We start from the raw sequence: 24,383 nt of genomic DNA on the forward strand, positions 1-24,383 counted from the left end.
TCCTTATTTAAGTCTTCAATTCTTTTCATCGATACATAAGTATGCTGGCAATTCTCACATTCTGTAAGTTCGTCCTTTTCAGTTGTTTGCTCGTATTCAGAGTGGGTCTTTTTTGCTTGCAGTGGCTTTACAAGGACTTCAGCAACCCGCTTTACTCCTTGATTTCTATGCATACTAATTATTTGGTTTTCCTGTGTCAAAAAATCCAAATTTAAAATTTAAACGACCTAAAAATGACCTTTCAAATTAAACTTAAAGGACTTCGAATCAAACAATTAACAAAATTCTACTATTACGTTTAATAACAGGAGGATTTATTAGCTCAACAACAAAATTATAGCATCGCCGTTCCAAATACAAATCTTGCACTCACTCAAAAACTATTTACATTCCAAACTATCACCATGGCAACCACAAAACTCTTCTTGTTACCATCCATAAACTGATATATAATAAGTAAAATACTTAACAAAAAATACGGTGCGCATAAGCACATAATATTTCGCATCCTCCCACCTAAGTTAACAACATTAACAAAGTTAACTTACATAGCTTAAAGATATCTTATGCTAAAATGAAACTTTGCAAGGATTTGAAATAAAAATTAAAGTTCTAAATCACTATGGAGTTTTTATAAAGATAGTTTGTCAGGTTTTTTTAAGAGCTCGTCCACTCCTAGTCACAATAGGAATTTTTACAAGGTTTTGAGCTTTAAAAGAAACTGGAATGCTGTCTTTTTTACTCTTATTGATAACAAATTTCTCACACTTAGCAACTGGCAAACTTTCACTTGAAGAAACTTCTAAAGGATACATCCTTTGTACTGCCCTGATTAGCTCTCCTTGTTCAGTTTTCATTCTTGCTCGGTGTACAACTCCATCAGTACCTGGCATTGTTTCGATCACTTTTCCAAGTACCCATTAGACCCTTTTCTTACTATCATCTCAAATGAGTACAATATCACCTACTTTCAATGGTTGAAAGGTGTTCTTTTTCTGCCTCGTACTCAGTGCTCCTAAATATTCTTGTTGAAACCTTACTCGAAAAGCTTTTCTAATTGTTTGTAGGTATTGCATTCTCCTTCTCTGATGATTGGGATCAGTTTGGGTTTTGATGTCCGGAGCAAAGCTGCGTTTTATCTCTTTTAGGAAGTCTGCAGGTGTAAGAGCAGCAAGACTGGCGTCAGAACAAACAGTTGTCAAAGGTCTCTTATGCAAAATGGCCTCACAGTTGCATAAAGCTGTTTGCATTTCTTCATATGCTAAACTCGCTCGACCTAAGGATTTCTTCAGCAGACCTTTCATCATTCCAACAAGCCTTTCCCAGAAGCCTCCCCAAGGGAGCACTAGGAGGTATCAATTTCCAAGTAATCTGCTCATACCTCGTCTTAACAAAAACATGTTTAATATCGATGCAAGAAAATGCCTTTGTACTCCTTGTAAAATTCGTTCCATTATCGCTGTATATTATCGAAGGTTTTCCCCTTCTACAAACAAATCAATGGAAACATAGAAAAAATGCCTCAGTTGATAGTGATGTGACTAATTCAAGATGTGTGGTTCTATAAACGGCACAGGTAAAAATGCATACCCAGGCCTTTGAATTGTCTTTCAAAATCACAGGACCAGTAAAGTCCACACCCGTTACTTGGAAAGCAGCTGCAACTTGAACTCCATCAGCTGGTGGTGATTCAGTTGGTGGGTCTACAGGTTAATATAAGTCTTCCTATACCTGTAATGGTGGGTATTCGAATTACTGCAATAAACTACACTACTATAAATATACTCATTATAAAATTGCGTTTATCTTATATTTAACAAAATAAATTTTAAAATTATGATTTTATTCAAGAACGGGTCTATTAATTTTATTTCCATAAATTTTTATTATCATTATCATACTTTGGTTGTCAATCCGTAGTTAAAAAGTTTTTAAGCAAAATCGATGGATATTGTTACCTAAGTATAAGCTAAGTTACCTTTATATATATATNATATATATATATATACGCCCACAAAAAAGTCTTGCTATCAACTTCTGCCCCACTCCCGAAAGATGGACAAGCTTCTGGAGGTCTATACATGAGCGGCAATCCAGGATCATCCCTGCAAGACAAAAAATTGATTTTTATCTAATGCATTCAAAAACCACCTAAAGTAAACTGGGACACTATCCATATTGTAAATGTTTGAAAGTTAAACATCATCAGCCTCAAAGTAGCAAAGAAACCAATGTGATTTTATAGAGTTATAACGATTAAACATAATTTAGAAATGTCAGCTTGAAATGTGCATTTCGTATTTCATTGTAGCAGTCTCATTCTATGTTACAGTTAAAATTTATATAAAAATGACAGAATACATTTATTTACACTCCGGAAATTGTAACTATTTCATTCTTAACAAAACATTTTAGGGTTTTTTACCAGTTCGTCGTTTTCTTATTACCTTAATTGCCAAATAATTTTTACTGCTGTAAGTGGTTTTTAAACCTTTTATAGTTGATTCAGCTCTAACTTAAATTATTAGAAGTTATTGTTAATACTTAAATTATTTTAACTTTATTTCTGATGACACATATCTTTCAGAATTTGGTATCATTTTAATGTGACGCTCAGTACTGATTTGTTGATGATTTCCTATTTGTTTTCATCCCATTCGAAGAATAGGTTTTCAGTTATTATTATGATAAAATAATTAGTGGCGCGAGTTATTAAATTTTGCTGGCGAAGTCTATTTTTATTGAAGAATCTATTTTTAGTTGAATTTATTAAATTCAGTCTAAAAACCAGAAATCTAATTTATGAAGAACAATACTTTAACTTTTACCTTTTTTGTATTGTTATTTATTTATGTGCTAATTTTTTTTTGCATGACAGACGAATAAAAGTCGGATGACAAGTAAATTTTCATAGATTATTATTATTGTTATTATTATTTTTAAGTTTGATGCTCTTATCGTTGTTGCTTTTCAGTTTTTGTTTTATCACGATTAAAAACTTTTCGTCTAAATGACAAAACGCTCTTGCTGTGACGTTATATGGTGTCGCCATCTCTTATTCATGAATTGCTTTCTTTTTATAAACGCGGGAAAGACTAAAATGAAAATGAATCAAATTTTCTCATTCAAATTTGTCAAAGCACATATTTTAACCACTTTTATAGTAACTTGCCTTCGTGTATGTCTGTTCGGGTGGAATTTTGTAATCGATTTTAAACTAACTTCCCGACTAGCTACAGACTTCAAATTTGGCACATAGTTCAGAATTGGATGATAATGCATGAAAATGAAGAGAAAGAAGACATACGAAGTAAAATAAATTAAAATGAAAGAAAAATTAGTATTTTCGTGATTGTCTCTTATTGTCGATTCGATTATTTCAAATTAGTGTCACATGTTAGTTGAAAAGTTTTGTGTACAATGAGTGAAAATTTAAGATTTTGGAAGTGAGCACAAAAAAAAAAAAAAAAAAAAAAAAAAAAAAAAAAAAAAAANAAAAAAAAAAAAATCAAAATAAAAAATAATATTTTTAAAAATCACGTTTTTGTAGTGGAGAATAACAATTAAAAAATTTGAAAAACGAGGGTTTGCAAGTAATACATAACTGTACATATACACATACATATACACATTTTCTTACTCATACACATACACATGCACAGCCACATCAACATCCACATATACATCCACATACACATACATATACAGAAACATATTCCACATACACTTCCACATTCAGATACAATTACAGATATACATACACCTATTCTCAAGAGCACACATACACACACTAATATAACTTTACTGTTGTGTCATGCGCCCCACGCTTTTCGTTTTTCAAATTTTTATTTTTGAATTATTATTCTCCACTACAAAAACGTGGTTTTTAAAATATTATTGTTTATTTTGATTTTTTTTCAGCTGATGAAGTCTTCTTGAAGAAGTAATTCAGAAAATAGAGCGTTTTTAAAATTGTTATTTCAAAAAGAAAGTATTATATTTATGCTATATTTTATCCATTTATATAAATGCTAATTCATATATTTCAAAGAAAAGTATGGACACAGAAAAAAGAATCATAAAAGTTTTAAAATTTTAAATATCTATATTATTGATAAAAACTTTGTTTCTTCACATTCATGCCTGGCAAGTCTTGATATTGGGTGCCTATTTTTTAAAGTGCTTGAAACATGTTGACTGTTATTTCATATTTTTATATTTTTTAAGCGAATGAAGTTTTCAATCAGGCAATATATCATTGATTTCCCAATAAATTTAATTTATTACACATAGGTTTCAATAAGCTAAGAAAAGAGAGGCTTTAATGTAAAAACCTTATAACAGGTTTATTGTAATAAGCCAAAGTAAATACAGCCTGATTGAGTCATTCTTTGCAAGTTTCCTTATAAGCCAAATAGGCATTTACACTGATTGTAATAAGTTTAATAAATATCAGGCAGTTTAGAAAGTACTGAATGATTTTTTAACTAGCTCCAAAAAATGCAAAGTGTCGATTTTTATCACTTTATAATGATAAAATTATGCCTAATTGTTAAGCAAGAGAAATTCGAATTTGGCTGTTGTAGGTCGCCACTAAAATGAAAGAAATTATTTACTAATTAATTTCTGCTACTATTCTGAACAAAAAAATCAATATATTAAATAAATGAATAAAATGAATAAATACATAAAATAAATAAATAAAACAAATAAATAAATAAAATAAATAAGTAAAATAAATAAATAAAATAAATAAATAAAATAAATAAATGAAGTAAATAAATAAATAAAATAAATAAATAAGTAAAATAAATAAATAAATAAATAAATAAATAAATAAATAAGAAAACAAGTAAATAAGCAAATATATAAATAAAATAAATATTTTTTTATTATTTTTTTTATGAAATGATTGGAAGCCACGAACTTGAAAACTAATTTAAACCACAAAAGTTTGAGAGTGACTTATTTCAATCGCAATGCAAAGTGCGCAAATTGTAAAATTGAGATATTTATCATAAAATTTTTTATGATACTAATCACAATTAAGTTGCCTACGGTCATAAAAAGTTATTTATTAATAATAATAAAATTAAAAAAATTAGATAAAGCAAGTGTGAATATAAACAGGATGCTTAGAACGTTTTTAGATGAAACAAAACTTTTTGGTATTTAATTTTGATGTTACGAGGTTAATTAAATTATGTAGTTAAATTTTTGAGTATTTAATTTAATACAGTATATTTGTCGATCGTAGATTGTCCAAAATTGTAAAACAATAAAACTATGTGGTAGGAACTTATGAGTTATTAATTCAATACTGTACAGTGCGCAAAAAAATGAAAATAATAATTTGAATAATTTTTGATTTAGTGATCGGATTTTCACATGCAAGGACTCTAACTCAATATTTTAAAAGGAGTGACTTTAAATTTGCTAAGACATTTGGATATTTGTCTCTCGAATTATGGGAGAAACCGCAATTATGGAAATATGGTCATAATAGTTGTGTTGGGGGAGAGGTCGAAAGTTTGGACTTTTAGGTTTTTGTTTTACTTTTTTCATATCTCAAGAAAGATTAAGTGAATTGAAAAGTTTTGGCCCATTGCATACAATTTTAACTTTTTTTATACCATAAATTTCATGCAAAAAGCAATTTTGTAATGATTACTTGTTATTTTTTAAAATTTTATTTAGTTATAGTTCAACACATTTTGAATCGTAAATTATACAAGTTTTTCGAATTATTTTAAGGAATGCAGTTTTATAATGCAATGCTCAAACTTTGATGGAAATCGGTTGAATAGTTTTTGAGTCATTGAGTTTTAAAAGTGTTCTATACATAAAAATCAATTTTTCATAAATTATTCAACCAATTTTGCTCAGATTTTACACATTGCCATACATTTTGATTACGTTCTTCAAAATGATATAAAAATTTGAATGCGTTGCAATTCAAATATTTTTCGACGATTACTGCATATAATAATAAGAAATAAGAAATAATTATTAATTATTTTTGTGGTATATGTTTTTGATTTGGATGAACTAAATTTATAATTATGAGCAAACAGTTTTTAATTTGCATAAAAATGTCTCGAGATATGTCGAGATACACAAAAAGTAAAATTAACATGAAGAGGTTTAAACTGCCGCTTGCTCTCTTTACTGCCCTATTTCCCAAATTGCGGGTATATATATACCCCTCTCCCATATTTTGAGGATCAAAAATGGGTTTACACATATATACAAAAAAAAAATATTGTTTAATCAGAAAAAGTACGTTTTTGTGTCTGATTTCGTAATTTAAAATATTGACTCCATTTAAAGTTAGGCTCTCGAACCATCAAGATTGAATCTTCGTACGTAAAAATCTGATTACTAGATTAAAAGTTATTCAGAATTTTTTTTTTTTTGCGAATTGACCATTTGTCAAAGCTTAGGTTTCTTAAAATTTACTTAAAATATTATTTAAATTATCAAAACGGAATTTGGATAGTGCTGAAAAATGTTTTTTTTTTTTTAAAGTAAATTATGCAAAACTAACATTTATCAAAAATCTAATATCAGACAAATGCATTATGCTTAACTACATTTTTCTCAACTTTTTGCCGATTGTAGATTTTTAATGTTATAATTGGGTACTTGCACTCAAGAAGAAGACCTCCCATACCCACACATGCGGCGTATTACGTCAGCCCCGTCTAATCTTCATCATCAGAATGACGTGTTAAAGTTGGGCAAAGTTTCTCTACTACATAACTTAGAATGCTAATTAACTAAAAGTTAATTAAATACAGATCCGCATCTCACATCGAATAAGTTAAAATGTAATTCTCTCTCGTCTACTTCTTTTATTTACCTTAGATTCATCATTTGTTTATGTATTTTATTGCAACCGTTACATATTTTTGTTTTATGTACCTGGCAACTTCAATGCATAATTAGTTTGTTTATGTTCTAAATGGCTTTGAGCCTACCTTTGCGTTAAAAATCAAAATCTTAGCGAAAGAATCTTTGTGAAAGAATATAGAATGTGTAACCTAAGAGTATTGATACTTCTGGATTAGCTTACACGAAATAGAATGGAAAGAACAGTTGCTAACTTAAACAAATGCCATATTTCAACAACCAATCAGTTACACTACGTCACTTGCAGATATCCCATTTAGTGAAAGAATTTAAGTTCGAAAATATCAAAAGCAGTTTATTTTTTTAAACTCTAAATCGGTAATGATTGTTGCATTTTACGTGTTTTGAAAGATACTGTCAAGTAGAGTGAATATTCAAAACTAGTTTATTTGTAAAAATTAAATGAACAGGATTAAAAGTGCATTGGAATACATCCCATTCCGCTTACAGCTTTTTGACGGTTGAGTTGGATTGGAAGACTGATACATCTTGAATTTATATCTTCATACTCTTTACGGATCTTAAAATTCTGAACTCCCAGTTTATGTAAGAAACGTTAAAACTATTATTCGAAATTAAACTGTTAACCAACTATTGCTTAGAATGATAAAATTGTCTTATTCATGACATATACAAGCTGTTCCACAATACCGTTATTACAGTATTTTTCCGAATCTTTTGAAAAGAAAAATGAAGTTAAAAAAAACTGTACATTATAAAGTCACAAATTAATATACAATTAGAAAGAAGAAAAGCCTTTTTAAGTCAATAATTTTTGTAGATGAATTTTGTCATAGAATTAGATTTATTTGATCATGAAGAATAAAAAATGAAGATATTCAAGTCTCATTAGACAACCACACTAATTTTTGATGATTTGAATTCAACCTTTCGGTGTCAAGTGGTGATTGGTCAAAGTTAAGAAACGTTTTTTCTTCTTTCATTGAACTTTTAATTTTCTACCAGTAAAGTGCAAGGGTTTTACTGTATTTTTTTTTCGGATTATAAAGTTCAAAATTAGAAACCAACAGAATCATTTGCTTAAAAAAGTTGCAGTTTTATCTCTTTAATATATTTTTTCCAATGTCCTCCCGATTGATACTCGACATTCAAGTATCAGTAGGGCAGATTTGTTGGCCACTGTTGCAGGGGCACCTTATTAGGTGGGCCAACGTTGTTCCCACAATAAGGGCAGATAGTATAGAGAATTAAAAAATATCCATGCCTTGTCTGAGATTCGAACTCAGGACCTTTCTGATGTGAGGTCATCTATCACTTTAACATTACTTTGAAGAAATAAAAATACGATTGTTTTAAGCAAACGATTCTGTTTGTAACGAGTTTTTGAAATTGTTTCCTAATTTACAATTTAATTATCAATATATGAGTATGAAGATATTGTTTTAATTGTAAATTATTTTACAATCAATAGTTTGCAGATAGAGAAAACTTTGAAAGTTTATTGCAATATATTAGTACTAATGAAAATTTAAATTCAGCAGATTCTTTAACTTCTAAATCAGAAATACACCCTTAATTTTCATGATATATGTAAGGTTAGGCATCATTTCATGGAATATATTACACATATAGATTTTCATATCAACAATCAATCCTTTTTATTTCTTTTACTACAAAATCATCATAATAAATTAGAAATGTTGATAATACTTGAAGCTGTAAAACCATTTCAAAGCATCTAAACAGGTAGTAAATAATTTAGTTTAAGTACTTTGAATAATATTTTGTCTTTTTATCGCTTTCACACACGAAACAGCTTTTAAATGAATAATGAATCTGTTTGATGTGAAGAATAATTCAATTTGGTAGCAATTGAAATTAATATATATTGAAAGCTGCATTATTTCTTAATTAATATTTTCGAATATCACGTAAAAGTGTTTTAAATTTCATTAACAGCAAATACTTGAAATAAAATTATTTTCATTGTTATTTCCTCAGCTTTTAATATCTAAATAAACAACATTTGCTTCGAACAAAGATTTTGTCAAAGGAAATATGTAAATAGATAACAGAAATGTTGCTTTCAGAGAAGATAATAGTATGCCCAAGGAATGAAGGGAACATGAAAGCGTACTCCCTTTTCTTGTTCTTCCTTTAATGATCACATAAAAGGAACAAACAGGAGATAACGAATATGTTGTATATTATAATTACTTTGATCAGTTATTTTTTTTTTCGTTGCGTTTCTCGTTCATCGATTGTACAATTAAAATAAATACAATTAATTTTGGAAATGTGCTAGAAAACGATCTGCACAGCTTAATTTCAAATAGTAAATTAAATTTTATGCAACCTGAAAAAAAAAAGAGTAAGGAACCCAGAACAACTTTTGTTCTGATGATCGGATTTTCGCATATTAAGACTCAATTTAAATTAGGCCTAACCTTAAAAAATTCTTTTTGACTGGAGCAGACGATATTTTAAATCAAGAAATCTGACAGAAAAAAGCACTTTCATTGAATAAACATATCTTTTTGTTCGATAGATTCGGATTGAGTCTCAAAGTATGAGGAGTTGCGGCAATTATAATTTTCCCAAATTAACGTGGTGGGGAGCTTCAAGCGGAAATTCGTATTAAGTGAAAATCTTTTTCTTAAACTCAAGCGAAAATTCTTATATAGCGTTTTCGTTTTAATGAGATTCGACTGTTCCTTGATATTCAAGTTTCGACAATGAATCATAATACGAATTAAAATTGCTTTCTCTTTAATATGTTATTAAATTTTCTCCTAGTATCGTGAAATCATGTCTCAGAAGGATTATTTTGTCCATTATTATTGTTTAGCTTAACACTATATTAAAAGTTATAACATATAGGGAACGGATTACGTTATCACTCTATTTTACACTGAAAAAATTACGGAACAAAAATTCTGGTTCAAGTAATTTTTACCGTAAAATTTTATGGAACAAAAAATATCTGACATACCGTAATTTTTAAAGTAATAATTACTATAAAATTATTGAATCACTATTAATTTTTATGATAAAAATGAATTTTATGGTGAAATAGACTTTAGGGATGTTGCACGCAGGTTGCCAGTGCATTTTAATTCAACTTAATTCGAGATTTTTTACAGTATAGAGTCAAAGACTTTTATTTCAGCAAATTTGAGAGTTATTTTGTTTCAACGCGTTACAAAATTTTCAACAGTGAAGTATAATTATAATAATATTTTATCTCTTTTTAAAAATTTGTTTGTTTATCTTGTTTTGACTTCTGCCAGAGTTGATTTTAGAAAAAATTCTCTTAAATCGAAACAAATTTCGATTAAAATATTTTAAATCTTGTAGAAAAGTTAAAATTTATTTTATCTGCATCAGTATTGATATAGGTTTTAGAAAGGTAAAAAAAAAGCATCATGAGGATAAATATGAGAATAAAAGATAAAAATCGTCACGTTTTTTTCCTTTTTTAACTCGAATCGTTTCTAATGAGAAAAACGGTGAGTTGTTTCATATTCTTACATGATAAAATAACGCAAAGCCTATTTTTTCAAAAATTTGACGTTCAAAATGAAGATTCTAAACTACATAAGTTTATTTTTATTCACGAATTCGTATTTTACCTTGATGATATCAGCGCATATAATAACATCACTAGGAATTCGCCTGACACTAATGCTGGAATTTATATCTTTCTGAAATAGAGATTTATTGGAATTCTCTTCATTTTCTGTATATTTTTACTATTTTGACTTGTTTATATGGTTACTAAAATGTATATTTGATATTGGAAGAAAATGAATTATTCAAATAAATAGGGAAGTTATTTATTTATTTTTGCAACTTTTAAAAACCATATACTTCGGGAAAGATATTCTCCGTAAAATGCAGCTCGAAACCCTATAAAAAATAAATAAATAAATTATAGTTTGAAATGAAATGTCAGAGGAATATTTTTGCGCCAAGTTAGAATTTGTACTTATTTAAATGATCAAATATTTGGCATATGTTATTTAAATGTTTATGTTTCTTTCTAAAAAATTGCAAGCAAAAAGTCTTAAAAATCGGTAGAATGTTGAAATTATGATTTATTTATTATGATGAAACTCTCACTTTTGACGATTCAGTAATTCTTAAACTGCATTTCGTTATTTTGAGAATCATTTTCTCATGAAATCATGTTATTTAAACGCGAACTTTCAAATATATGACGAAAATGTTTCCTCGACGCGGAGCCTCATTGCTGTACATTATAGGAGATTGTTAACTAAAATGAATACTAGACGATCGAAACTGGAATGAGCACCGAATGAGATGGAATGATGGAACAAGCCGATAGTCTGGATAATGGTCAAGGAGAGGATATCATACTTAGAAGGTCTCGGGTTCGAGTTTGTTTGGGGCATGGATGTAATATTTCTGCCTGTCCTTCTTGCTCTGTTGGTTGTTGGGATGCGTTGATGTACAGTGCACAAAATAAAAAACAGACCACCCTAAATAACTTTTGATCTAATGATCGAATCTTAACGTTCTAGAACTCAATCTTAATGGTTCGAGGGGGTGACCTCAAATATGCTAATTAATTAGTGCAGACCATCTTTTAAGTTACCAAATCAGACACGTACTTTCTCTGAATAAACATACCTTTTTTTTCCGACGAATTAGGGATTTCTGATCCCTAATATATAAGGGGTAGTCGCAATCTTGGAAATATGGTTAAAATAGTTTGTCAGGAGTGCGGTCTAAAGTTTGGACTCTTAATGTTAATTTTATTATTTGCGTATTTCGTCTTACTTCGAGAAATTTTTATGTGAGTTGAAAAGTTCTTGTTCACAATTATAAAATACGTTCATCCAAAAATAATTCCATGCAAAATATAGCTTTTAGTATCTATTTATTATTTTTTATTATTTTATTTAATAATAGTCGAGAAAATGTTTGAATTGTAACGTATGCGATACTTTGACATAATTTTAAAGAATAAAATTTTAAATAGCAGAATACAAATCTATTCGAAATCGGTTGAATAGTTTCTGAGAAATCAAATTTTGAAAAGTATTACTTTTAAAATTCAATTTCTCATGAACTATTCGACCGATTTTGCTCAAATTTTATATTTTGCCTTGTAAAAATAAATTTTTTAAAATGATGTAAAAAATTGTATATCTTACAATTCAAAAATTTTTCAACTATTTTAAAATAAATTAATAAAATATAGTAAATGCTCATTAAGAGTTATTTTTGCACGGAATTATCTTTGGCTAAATAAATTTTATTATTTTGTACAAAACTTTTTCAATTTGCTAATGTTGGGACCATATTTCTCAGATTGATGCTATCCTCTATATTTTGGTGATCAGAAATCCGAATATGTTGGAAAAAAGGCATGTTTATTCAGAGAAAGTATTTTTTGTGTCTGATTTCGTAGCTTAAAATATCGTCTGCATTAATTAATTAGCATAGTTGAGGTCAACTCTTCGAATCATTTAGATTGATTCCTAGAGCGCGAAGATCTAATCATTAGATCATAAGTTATTCTTGATGGTCAGTTAATTTTTGTGCGCACTCTGCCTCTACGGTGCCTAAGAAAAAGTGAACAACAATATCACCCGATAGATACCCTGAGACATTAGGAGCGCCTTATTGTATTTTCTTTCCTTGGAAAAAATTGAATGATGAGATATTTTTTTACTTTTGACGAAATTCGTTTCCCCGAAGGAGTGACTGTAGTTATTTTGTCATTTTGACGAAATTTTATAGGATTATGATAGATACGACATTAAACAATAAAATGTATTACTGTATAAAAATTAAAAATTCTAAGTTAAAAAACGCAAGAGCAAGTTCATTAGTAAACACATTGTTGTATACATAAAAATACTATTAATATATCCTTTTAATAATTAATTTATAAGCAGGTTAAGAATAATGGAACAAATTTGAGTTCTATACATATATAATTAAAAAAAAAAGGTTCTTTTTCATAATGATTATTTCTCCTGCAAACAAGAGTGTTGGATGAATGCAAAAAAAATTTTGAGAATCAAAACATTTGCTCTAAATATATTTTATTTTAATTCACATGCTTTTTTCCCCTTATTCATTAATTAATACAAATTAAATGATTCATAAAATATATTCAGCGTTTTGTGCAAGAGCACTCATTAAACTAGTTTTTAGGGATAAATTGTTTTTGTAAATTTTTTTTTTAATGAAAAGTAAAAATATCGTCGATTTATTTTTAAATGCAGCATAATTAATATGAATGTTTTCTCAATTAAAATTTACTTTGGAGAAAAATGAAATAATTTTACTTCAGTTAATAATGAAAATGGTGTTTTAATTGAAAATTATTATCTCCGAAATGGAAAGAATTTTTTTTATTTATGATTTGTTGCGCAATACAACTTTTTTTATTGCTTCTACATCCTAGAATCAAGTGAAACTGATATATTATAGCTATCGAACAACTTATAATTTAACTCAAATAAAATGTATTAATATTATAAATTCGAACACAAAGGTTTTAGATCCAAGTTTATAGGGAAGGTAGGGAAGGGCGATTAATATTATTTAACCATTAATATAAATGGGATAATAAAATCCTAGAAAAAAATCCCAGAATAATTATTATTCTTTTATAATTTCTTCTCTTTTTTTTTGACTTCATATTTTTCTGAATGATTAAAAAAAAAGTTTTGCATTTTACAGCTGTTTAGTGAATTTTATCTTTGTTATGTATTTTAAATTTTTAAAAGAATAACAATAGTAAAAGAATAACAATAGTAAAAGAATAACAATAGTAAAAGAGGTTATCTGGTGCCTTAGCAACAAAAGAAAAACGATAGTATATTTTTCATGGCTTAGTTAAGTTTTAGCACTTAGAATTATAGTTACATTCTTTCTTTTATGTTCGTTGAATGGAATTAATCCATTTAATTTTTTTTAGTATTAAGTATCATTTTAGATAATTTTGAAATCCTGTCTTTTATTTTTGGTTGATGTTACATTGCATAAACTATGTATTTATTAGGCCTTATGTGTAGTTTCATATTTTATTCTTTATGATGGGGACTTGGAATAAAATATTAATATGTTTCGTTAATTTATAATATAAAAAAAATAAAATTTTTAACAAAAATTCGTCTGAGAATTAGCTATTTTATTAGATTAGAGCTTTACAAATGATTTATTAGCGATACATATTAGAAATGTAACTGAAGTAGTTAATTTATTTTTATGAATTTATTTCAAAGTTTTGTAAGTGTTCTTTAATTTTCCATATAATACGCATTAGTTCTTTCCATGTTCTCAACCTAAGAAGTAAGAAAGAAATTCTTTTTTAAAAGTATTCAGAAATAAATGAGCGAAAACAAACAATTGATTCGAAAAGCCATTTTTTTCTAAATTAGTTAATTATCTAGGCATAAAATTTGTTCTTAATTCTCCTAAAATAACCCGATTTTGCTGATATTCTTCATTGCGAATGATTTTTAAGATATAATAGTAAAAAAAAAAGAAAAATTCTTATGGCCACATTTATTATCTAAATAAGTATTCTGGTAATAAAATGATCACATTTTGTTGTTTCATTCTTTTCAGACTGATAATTGCGTATTATGTTTCGTTTTCATTGACTTTTTTTGCTACGTGAACTTTAATTAGTGAAAAGGGGGGAACAAAACACAATTTAAATTCCAATCATTAATCATATAGTTAGATTAAGAAGTAAAATGGCTTAAAAAATTATCATAACCATTAAAATTAATTTCTGCAAGAAAACAAAATTTGATTGTGTAACTTTTAAAGCAATCTCTATTTAAAGCGATTCAATGTCAGATACATGCAGCAACGTTATAAAATTTTATAAATTATATTTTTAATGTTTTCTGATAAATTTAGACATATCAATCTTGTATGAGTAAATAAATATTAACAAATGAAATTGTATTAAAAATTTAAAAATTATCTTTTTTAAGTAAATAAAAATGAGAAAATAATTTATTTTGGTTGGATCTAAAAAGGAAAGCTTAGAGTGAGGAATTTCTGATGATAATTGATGAATGAAAAGTTGATGAATACCTATGAAAGAGATGCGCATTGCGTACATATTTGGATCGACAAAAAGGGATTTTTCCTCTTTTGTCTACCTGTAAAGCATAGTTATTGACATTTTCATTTTGTTTTATTAATTTCTTAAAGTTTTGATTCAGTTTGTGCCAAAACTTTTGATAGGCGATAAAATTATGGGCAGTAGTTAGAAAATGATAGTTGTTGTTACATATGGCTTTATTGGAAATATTAATGCATATACAATGTTCAGCTTTAAGTGGACATGAACAAGGAGTAAAAAGGAACAAAATTACATTAACAAACAAAGAAAATACATGACAAACGCATTTTAACACAAAAAGAACACAAAGATAAAATTAAAGTAAAAAAATATATACAGTGAAGAATGAGGAGTAGTCTTTACAGAGAGTTCATGTGATCTCTAGCATCCCAGTAAAGTTTACAGAGATCACCCAGCTCTTGAGATTGTTTGTCCAGTAAAGGGCTGAGTTTATGGTTCCCGAATTGCAGATTTGGCACTCACTAGATAGAAGGATACCTATTCCATTGAGGTGCTCTGCCAAGCAGTCATGGCCTGTTGAGAGTCTGAAGTTTGCCACAGCCTTCTTACGAGAACTGTGACAAGATTTGCTCCAACTGTTTTGGATGTTAGCCCAGGGTTTTTCGGTGGATTTTATTAACTTGGTTGTGCTTTAGGTCGGTCATAAGTTTCTCGGAAAATTGTTAGAGCTTTTGCTCTATCGAAGAATCTATTTAGTAAGAAAATCCCAACGATGGCTGGTCGATACAAATTCCGCAACCGGCTCACCCCGGCCGCAGTGCTGATTTAAAATATCCTCAGTGGTAGACGGATGTTTAGAGTTTCCTTGCCATAAGGCTAACCACCGTGGAAGGTTTTCATGGTTTTCTTCTCCATGCTAATGCGGGTTAGTTTCATCAAAAAGTCTTCCACGAAGGCAAATTTCCTCACGCATTTGAGCCATAAGTTCTTCTGTTTTCTTGATTTGACCCAAAATTACAAGGCTGTGGTGCTGAATATTGGTAGTCATAAACCCAAAATTGGATCGGCTGTTCAACGACGGTTATAAAGTAAAATAAAATTAATTGAAAAATAGTCAAAATTTCGAGCAACAATAAATTTCTGTCAGTGATAAAATTTGCTTTCAGCAGTTAGGAATTGATTAAATTGATATTCTGACAGAAATTGACTCAAATCAAGTTAAAGTTTGAACATTATATACATTCAAAAACAGATAAATATTACTATTGATGGTAATTTTTATTGTTGATAATAAGATGATAAATTAAAATCATAGCGATTGAAAAACGATAAAACCTATATTGTTAGTACTCTCAAAAATTTTGTAGTGATTTGGGGCCCTAGCTAGTCAAAAACTTGTTTTGTTTCCGAATTTTACTACCATAGACTAAAACAAGATAAGTTGCTTCGATTAAAGTGTGTATTAATTTCATATTTCATTTACATATTTTATATTTCATTTACATATTTTATATTTCATTTACATATTTTATATTATTTTCACTATCAATTTCATTTACCGTTAAGAAACTTCAATAATATTGTTTTTAATATAAAAGCATGATTATCATTTTTAATTCAAATTCAGTAACTAAATAATATACACTAGTCAGTAATTAGTTTATATTTCGTTTTAAAAAAGTTTTGTTTAAGTTTGATTAACTCTACCTTTGATATATTATTTGCCTAAAATGTTTCTTTGATAACCTTTTTACAGTTAAAAAAAGAATCGTGTGAAAAATTGGCTTTCGCATTTCCTTGAAAATGACATTACTTTATATTTTCAAACGAGTTTAAAAGAATTTAAAGAAAAAACCTGACACAATTGAATTTTCAGTACATAAATTTCACTGTATTGATTTAAACGTAAATATAAATATCTAATATATAATAAAAGACTGAAATTTACATGGAAAAATGAATCCTAATATAGAAAAATACAATTAAAATATTCAGTTTTAAAATAAAATTTGCATTTTTTAGGATTTCATTTAGGTAAAAGTTTTATTTATCAAAAAGCAAGTTTTCTTTATACTAAATAAAGCTTGTAAATTTTATTCTAACATTTGAGTAATGGTACACCGGATCATTTAAAATCCATTACACCCTCATGTAAGTACCTTTAAGTACACTGGTTAAATCATTAACTCGTACAAAAAAAATAATAACACTTTCTGGCAAGCAACCATATGTTTGTCAGTATATTTTTGTATTAAAAACTGAATTAAGCCGAGACTATAAATCAACAATAAAAAAATCCCATTAAGCTGGGAATGAGCCAAATCTTAAAAACAACACTAATGTGTTTATGCTTGGCAAAAACCATACGTATGTGATAGAAAAATATGTTTTTATAATATATTTTAAGCATTTTTTAAAATAATTTACTTTGTTTTTGTGATATTCACTAAAATTATGTATTTTAGAATTATTTTATGATTTTATTTTTGACTTTACTTGATTCTAGGTTACTTTATTCACATTAAACGTTAACGAGAATGTTTTTTCGGTTTCATAAAATTCATTGAAAAATATTGTTGAATAGGTTATCGTTCACTCACTTATATTTGAAAACAAAAGTTAAACGTTTGTTCATTTTGAAAAAAATTGAGTTAGAACTGTAAATTAAGAATAAGAAAATAAAGTATATTTACAGGGAGATAAATGTGCATTTTGGGGAAATTACGGTATTCTGTGGTATTGATATTTATCGTAAAAAAAAAAACATCTGGTTAATAAAAATAAAATATACGGTAGTTAAGCAATTTATTTGCTTAGTATTTCGTTCATATGGTAACGGTTTATCTGAAATTCTGGTCTTCAATATTATAGTTCTTATCACCACACTTTTAGTAAAAAATACAAAACTGAAAAAAAAAATTTAGCCCAATAAATGCTTTTTACGCCATGTTTTTAAGACTCATTATAAAATTATCAAATTTTCCCACATTCATCAAACTTTATTATATATTATAAAACTATATTTTATTGCCAATTTTTCTAAACTTATTAACAAAGCGATTCGGTAAAAACTACTGACCTTTTTGGTGTTCCCATAGAGCCAGAAGTACGGTAAATGTTACCATATTCTGGTAGTTTTGACTATACTTTTATTCTGAGAGTGTAATTTATATTGGAGTAATACGTTTTTCCTAATGCATGAAAAATAATAAACGAAAAATTAAAATACATTTTTTATACCTATGAAAAGTAACTTGAAATTGAAAAGCAAGAAAATAATATTTTTGGAATTTTTCTAATTATAATACTTAATAATAAAACAATACTCAATAACAATATTCTCAAAATAAAATAAATGTCTTGTGTGGGGAATATTTTAATTTTTTTTTGTTTTGAAAATCAATATTGTATATGTCTTCAGGAAAAACTTTTTTTAAAACTTTTTGTGAAGGTATAAAGGAAATGAAATATTTTATTATCTCAAAAAAATAAAATCTATAAGAAAAATACTTTTTTAAGTTTACTCGAGAGTAAGTTTCTATTTTTTCAAAGATAATTAGGGGTACTTTTTGTTTTCAAAAATTGATTCGTTTATGAAAAAATTGTTCCGCAGCAAAATAAAAATAAATTTTCAGTTGCTGAAGTTTTATTTTGGTTCTTATTCTGATGCTTTGAGTTTTAATAAATACCTTAATACTGTAATAGAGGGAGATACTTCAGTTTACACTATAATAACGTCAATCAAAACATTGAGAATGTTTAAACAATTTCTTTCGGAGACAAGAAAATGTAAGAATTATTAAATTTCTGAAAGCAATAAGAACAATTTGTTTTCATATTTAGTTTAACACTAGAACAGCCTAAAAAATATAGTATATAAGGGTTCTTATAGATTAGAGAATATGTTTTCGCTATTTTTCTATTAACTTTATGAGGATATAAGAATTTAGTGTAACATTGTATTACAGACTATGGATTCGCGGGAGCCATACGTAAAAAGTCATATGATAAAAAACGAAAGATACGAATATAAACAATACGCATTTGTACACAACAGGTATTTAAAGTATGGAAATCCCATCATCAGTTAGACAATAGCGCTGGCGTACTACAGTATATTGCTTGGCAGCAAAACATCAACAAATTGATTTCTAGCCTCTCGCATAGCTATCAGAAGTAAGATTTTGTAGTGTTGAACTAAACTCTATTGATTATTTACTTTCTTACTTTTTACCCCGTATGAGGAATGGGGTTTCAGCAAGTAATTGAGGCATTACAAGTAGACAAAAACCTGACTTTTATTAACTATACATTTCAGGTAGCAGACAACCCTATGAAAAATGTTGTATTATGCTTTTTATTTGGTTGGGCAAGAAAGGTTGACTAATTAAGCCTTTTTTTAACACTTAGTTGAAATATTAGCATGCAGTTTGTTTCCGTAAAAATTTAATAAATACATGCAAAATCCTTTAAATAAAACTAATTTTTTAGCTTTTATTTAGAGGTATAGCAAACTTTGTTTTGTGCCTTTCTCATTTTAGCTTTATCCAGGCTATCAAATGCAACATTTTGTTTGCGTTGAAAACTAAATGATTTGGCTAATCTTCACTTTTAAAGTATTAAATAAAGTATATAAAAACCTCTTAAATAAACCTTGTTTCAGCGATGGTCATAAAATCTAAAATAAGGCTTGAGAAGGCATCCTTGGTTTGAGAACGCTTTCTACTGATGATGATTCATCCGCGATATCAGAATGTTTTTCTAGCCTTGTTTTGTAAAGGTAGATTCAATCTCGATATAAAAGGGTTGTTTATGTTACCTTTATGCTAATCTCATAGCACGTAAACAATTATAGTTAAATTTAACAATGTTTCAAGCTTGCATGATTCATTTGTTAATCATTCATGAACTTTGTTGAGCTTTGGGATAAAGGTAGTTGCAGACAATTAAAATCAAATATTCTTTGATGCTGTTTCAATCAATAAGTTATAGTATATTGTTTACTAACTGATCACATTCGAAAAGAAACTGAAAAAAAATTAAGGAATGTTCTGTTTTAATCTTGAGAACATTCTGTGGAACGTTCTTTGAGTACATTCTTTATCTTTTCAAAAAGAGTTAATGGAAACATTTTTTGGAGGGCAGAATAAAACGTTCCATCCTGTTTTTCTTTTAATTTGTCAAAAATGCTTAGCTAAAATTGTTTTTCTTGAGAGATGAATTGTTCGTAGAAGTTACTGAAAGCTTACGGTACTTTATCTATTCAGATGATTGATACTAATGGAGAAAGTACTTTTCGGCAAAAAGATGAACCTTAATTTGATTAAGCCTAGCGGTGTGAGAAGGAGATGAAAAATAATCCAAAACATTTGGCTAAGATTTATAGATCTTCTTTGGAAATTGACAGAAGGAAATTCTTATCATTTTTGATAAACGAAATATTCGAATGAAAAATTATTTGATTCTGGAAGCAAGTAAAATTTTTGATATTTTTTTTTAATGATTATTCGCAAGTGTCGAGTAGAGCAAAAATAATGTTTCATCACTTAATGTGTTCTTCGAAATATTTAACAAAAATAATTTATTCGAATACCAGGACAGCATTATTTTCTCATTTATAAATTGAGTATTACTTAATCTTAGAGAAAGAAATTATAAGCGACATTCCAAAAAATAGCAACATTTTATGTTTAAAAACACATTATGGTCAGATTTATGTATGCAACGTAATTATTACTGCGATGTCTTTAAATAAGATGGGTTTTGTAATAAGCTTTCTGCCGTTGTTGTATGTTCCTTAATTTACTGTTTTATTACCCTGAAATTTCTGCCAACAAGAACTTCAATTAATACGCACTTTAAAGTCAGAAGTAGAAGTTCGTAATTTCAAATTTGAAAATGTTTTTCGATTTTCGTTTTCTTAAGAATAAAATGAAGTAAATCGAAAGCAAGCAAGTTTAATTGATTAAAAAAAACAAAAATAAAATACGCAATGCATCTATTATATTAAAATCAATATAGTAAGCATAAAGCGTTTACGTAGCATTGCTTGCCTAAAATTGAAGAACATTTTAACCTTGATCCGTGTTATTAATTTTTTTAAATTGATTTATGGCTCAAGCCTTTTGAGAATTTACAAAATGATGTAAATCCGAATGACGAAAATGGCATAACTTTGCACAATATCAAATGCAAAAATATACTATTTTTATCATGATAAAAACAAAAAAAGATGTATTTTAAATGCAAGAAAAATTCCTATTTGAGTTTCATCATAAATGATAAAACTTCGTAGAATATCAAGCCTTTTATGTCAAGTTAAGCCTATCTTTAGCCAGTGCCATTTATGCTAATTTTGAAAATGACGCTAAACATCTATCTGAAGAAAAGCCACAGTTTTTTTTGAAAATGAAAAGCGTTTGATATTTAACTTCTTAATGTTCAAACAGTTGCTCCGTCACTGCATTTTCAAGTGTAAGGCCTCAATCTTTTTAGGTGCGTTGCTGCTGGTCTGGCGACACGTATTCTTAAAATATTGCAAACCAATAAAAGTGTATAACTATTTGTTTTAAAAGGTTCACCATTTTTCAGTAACCACTATTTTTCAAAGAACATAAGAGTTCAAGTGTATCTGTTTACAAGGAATTCATGGGTTGTAGGGAATTAATTTAAATAACTATCTTTGTGAAACTTGTAACTTTTGTTTCTTTTTTTATTTTTTAGCTTTGTAATTTTATTGTAAATAGTGTTATTTTATTGTGCAGTTGTTGTTACTTATGACACTTGGTCAAACCGAGCTCACCAGTCATAGGCCTTTTGCGAATTAAACCACGAAGGCGCGCCTTTCCATTGACAAGAGAACACCACAAGGGAGAAAATACGCATTGGCTAAGGAAACTCAAGTATAGATAGCAGCACCACTTGTTCGTGAGGCCACTCCCTCAATTTAAACAAAGATCTGAAGGGGGTCGTAATTTTCTCCAGATCCCTGTAATCGTGAAAATGCTCAGCGACCGATCACAGGACTTTTAATTCCACAGATTTTAGGAGTATCGCATGCATTTGGTGGGTCTTAATGGAGCAAATGATTAAATCCTGGCCTCTCCGGACTGGAGTATGATTCTCTAACCACTGGGCTACCACGACTCTTATTTTATTGTTATCATTTTATAGTATATTTCAACTTACCTTAGGTTATGTGATGTGTAGTCTTGTGTAAAGTATATGATTAGTTTCACCAATTTAGACATGTCCTTGCAAACCACCTCCTATAAGAATTTTTGATCTATAGTCGCAGTGGCTAACTTGCAGCTTGCCTAAAAGTTTCAGTCAAATTTTGCTCGGCTGAAAACGGCGTGGCCTTCACTTGGGAAAAGAGCTTCAAAAAATTTATTCATTGCAGTATAAATTTTCATGCAAATCATTTATAAAAAAAAAACTCCACTCTCTTGTTTTTCTTTCTCCTTTCATTGCTCCACAATAAATACTTGAATTGCATTTAAAATTTAAAATAAGTGTTAAATAGACATATTTGTATAACTTTACATTTATAGAAAATAGTGATAAATATTCCCTCCGATACATCGTTAAGACAATTCATGATAATTCACACAATTACTCATTAAGATAATTCACACAATTCATTTTTAAAAGTGTCTTCAAGGTTTACAGCCACTTTCAACAACAGAACGAAGACTATACGCTCTGAGAGAAAAAGTATATTCAGAAATCTTATGCTTATGTAAACAAATTTACATCAACATAAGATTTTATAATTTACAATCGCAGTGGCTAACAAACTGCTTGTCTAAAATTTTCAGTCAAAATTTGTCTCGCCGGAAAGGGTTAAACTGTTATTTTACTAAGTAAACTAGGGAAAAGATACTAGGCTTTTACTAGGCAAAAGAGTTTCGAAGAAATAATGTTAATTCACTGAAGTGTAATTCTTCTCTAAAATGTTTTTTCAAAAAAGTCCACCTTTTTGTGTGTTGTTTGCCTTACATTGCTTCATAATAAAATCTTCAATTGTATTTAACATTTAAAATAAGTGTTAAATAAATATATTTTTAGAACTTAATGATGAATTTACATGCATAGAAAATAGTGATAAATATTCCCTCCGATACATCATTAAGATAATTCATGCCATTTTCAAAATTGTCATTAAGGTCTCCAGCCACTTTCAATAATAGAGCGAAAACTATACGCCCTGAGGGAAAAATTCTATTCAGATATTAAATCCTCAGTTGCCGTTAAATTTAATGGAACTGGATGTTGAGTACTGGTGTAAGCAGTGTGCATTAAATTTGCGATTCTAATGACACCGTCGCAAACATATGGCAGTCAGAAAAGTTCTCAAAACTTATTATTTCCTTTGAATTTGAGAATAACTCGAATAAATGATAAGGAATGAGTAAGAACTTAACGAATTGAGCAATTCTTACATAGCGGACTCTTTCAAAAATGTCGAAGTTTTTCTTTGCAATAGATTTGAAAGAACCTAACATAAGGAAGGTTTTTAAAATAGACAAATAAAAACTTCAACTCTAGATAGGGTATTTCTAAACTTAAGTAAGTAATTTTTTTTATAAAAAACTCAAATTTTTGATAAAAATTTTGATTTTTATTGATTTATGTATATATATAGTGCGAGATTGTGAGGGACTGGTATATCGTGTAGAAATAGCATATGCATCATATAAGAATAGTATATGTGAATGAAGCACATATGCATAATACATTGATACAATACCTAACATCATATGGCAATCCATTCAACAATTGTAATAACCATTCAACAATTGTAATAACCATTGAACAATTGTAATACACACGCATGATCGTGCGTACATAGATTGATACAATACCTAACATCATATGACAATCCATTTAACAATTGTAATAACCATTTAACAATTGTAATAACCATTTAACAATTGTAATACACACGCATGATCATGCTTACATAGATTGATACAATACCTAACATCATATGACAATCCATTCAAAAATTGTAATAACCATTCAACAATTGTAATGCACACGCATGATCAAGCTTACATAGATTGATACAATACCTAACATCATATGACAATCCATTCAACAATTGTAATAACCATTCAACAATTGTAATACACACGCATGATCGTGCGTGCATAGATTGATACAATACCTAACATCATATGACAATCCATTAAACAATTGTAATACACACGCATGATCGTGCGTACATAGATTGATACAATACCTAACATCATATGACAATCCATTCAACAATTGTAATACACACGCATGATCGTGCTTACATAGATTGATATAATACATAACATCATGTGACAATCCATTTAACAATTGTAATACACACGCATGATCGTGCGTACATAGATTGATGCAATACCTAACATCATATTACAATCCATTCAACAAT

At 28.3% G+C, this 24,383-nt stretch overlaps 1 protein-coding gene across 1 annotated transcript; it reads right to left on the reverse strand.

Moving 5' to 3' along the window:
- Positions 1-944: 944 nt before the first annotated feature.
- Positions 945-3,714, reverse strand: LOC139425204 (uncharacterized). Its single transcript, XM_071179093.1, has 3 exons — positions 3,653-3,714; positions 2,029-2,105; positions 945-1,345 (listed from the first exon to the last, which is right to left on the reverse strand). Exons 1-3 carry the CDS (start codon positions 3,712-3,714, stop codon positions 945-947), a joined length of 540 nt encoding a protein of 179 aa, XP_071035194.1.
- Positions 3,715-24,383: the final 20,669 nt, after the last annotated feature.

This window comes from Parasteatoda tepidariorum, chromosome 3 (genome assembly GCF_043381705.1).
Source record: "Parasteatoda tepidariorum isolate YZ-2023 chromosome 3, CAS_Ptep_4.0, whole genome shotgun sequence".
NCBI lineage: Eukaryota > Metazoa > Arthropoda > Arachnida > Araneae > Theridiidae > Parasteatoda > Parasteatoda tepidariorum.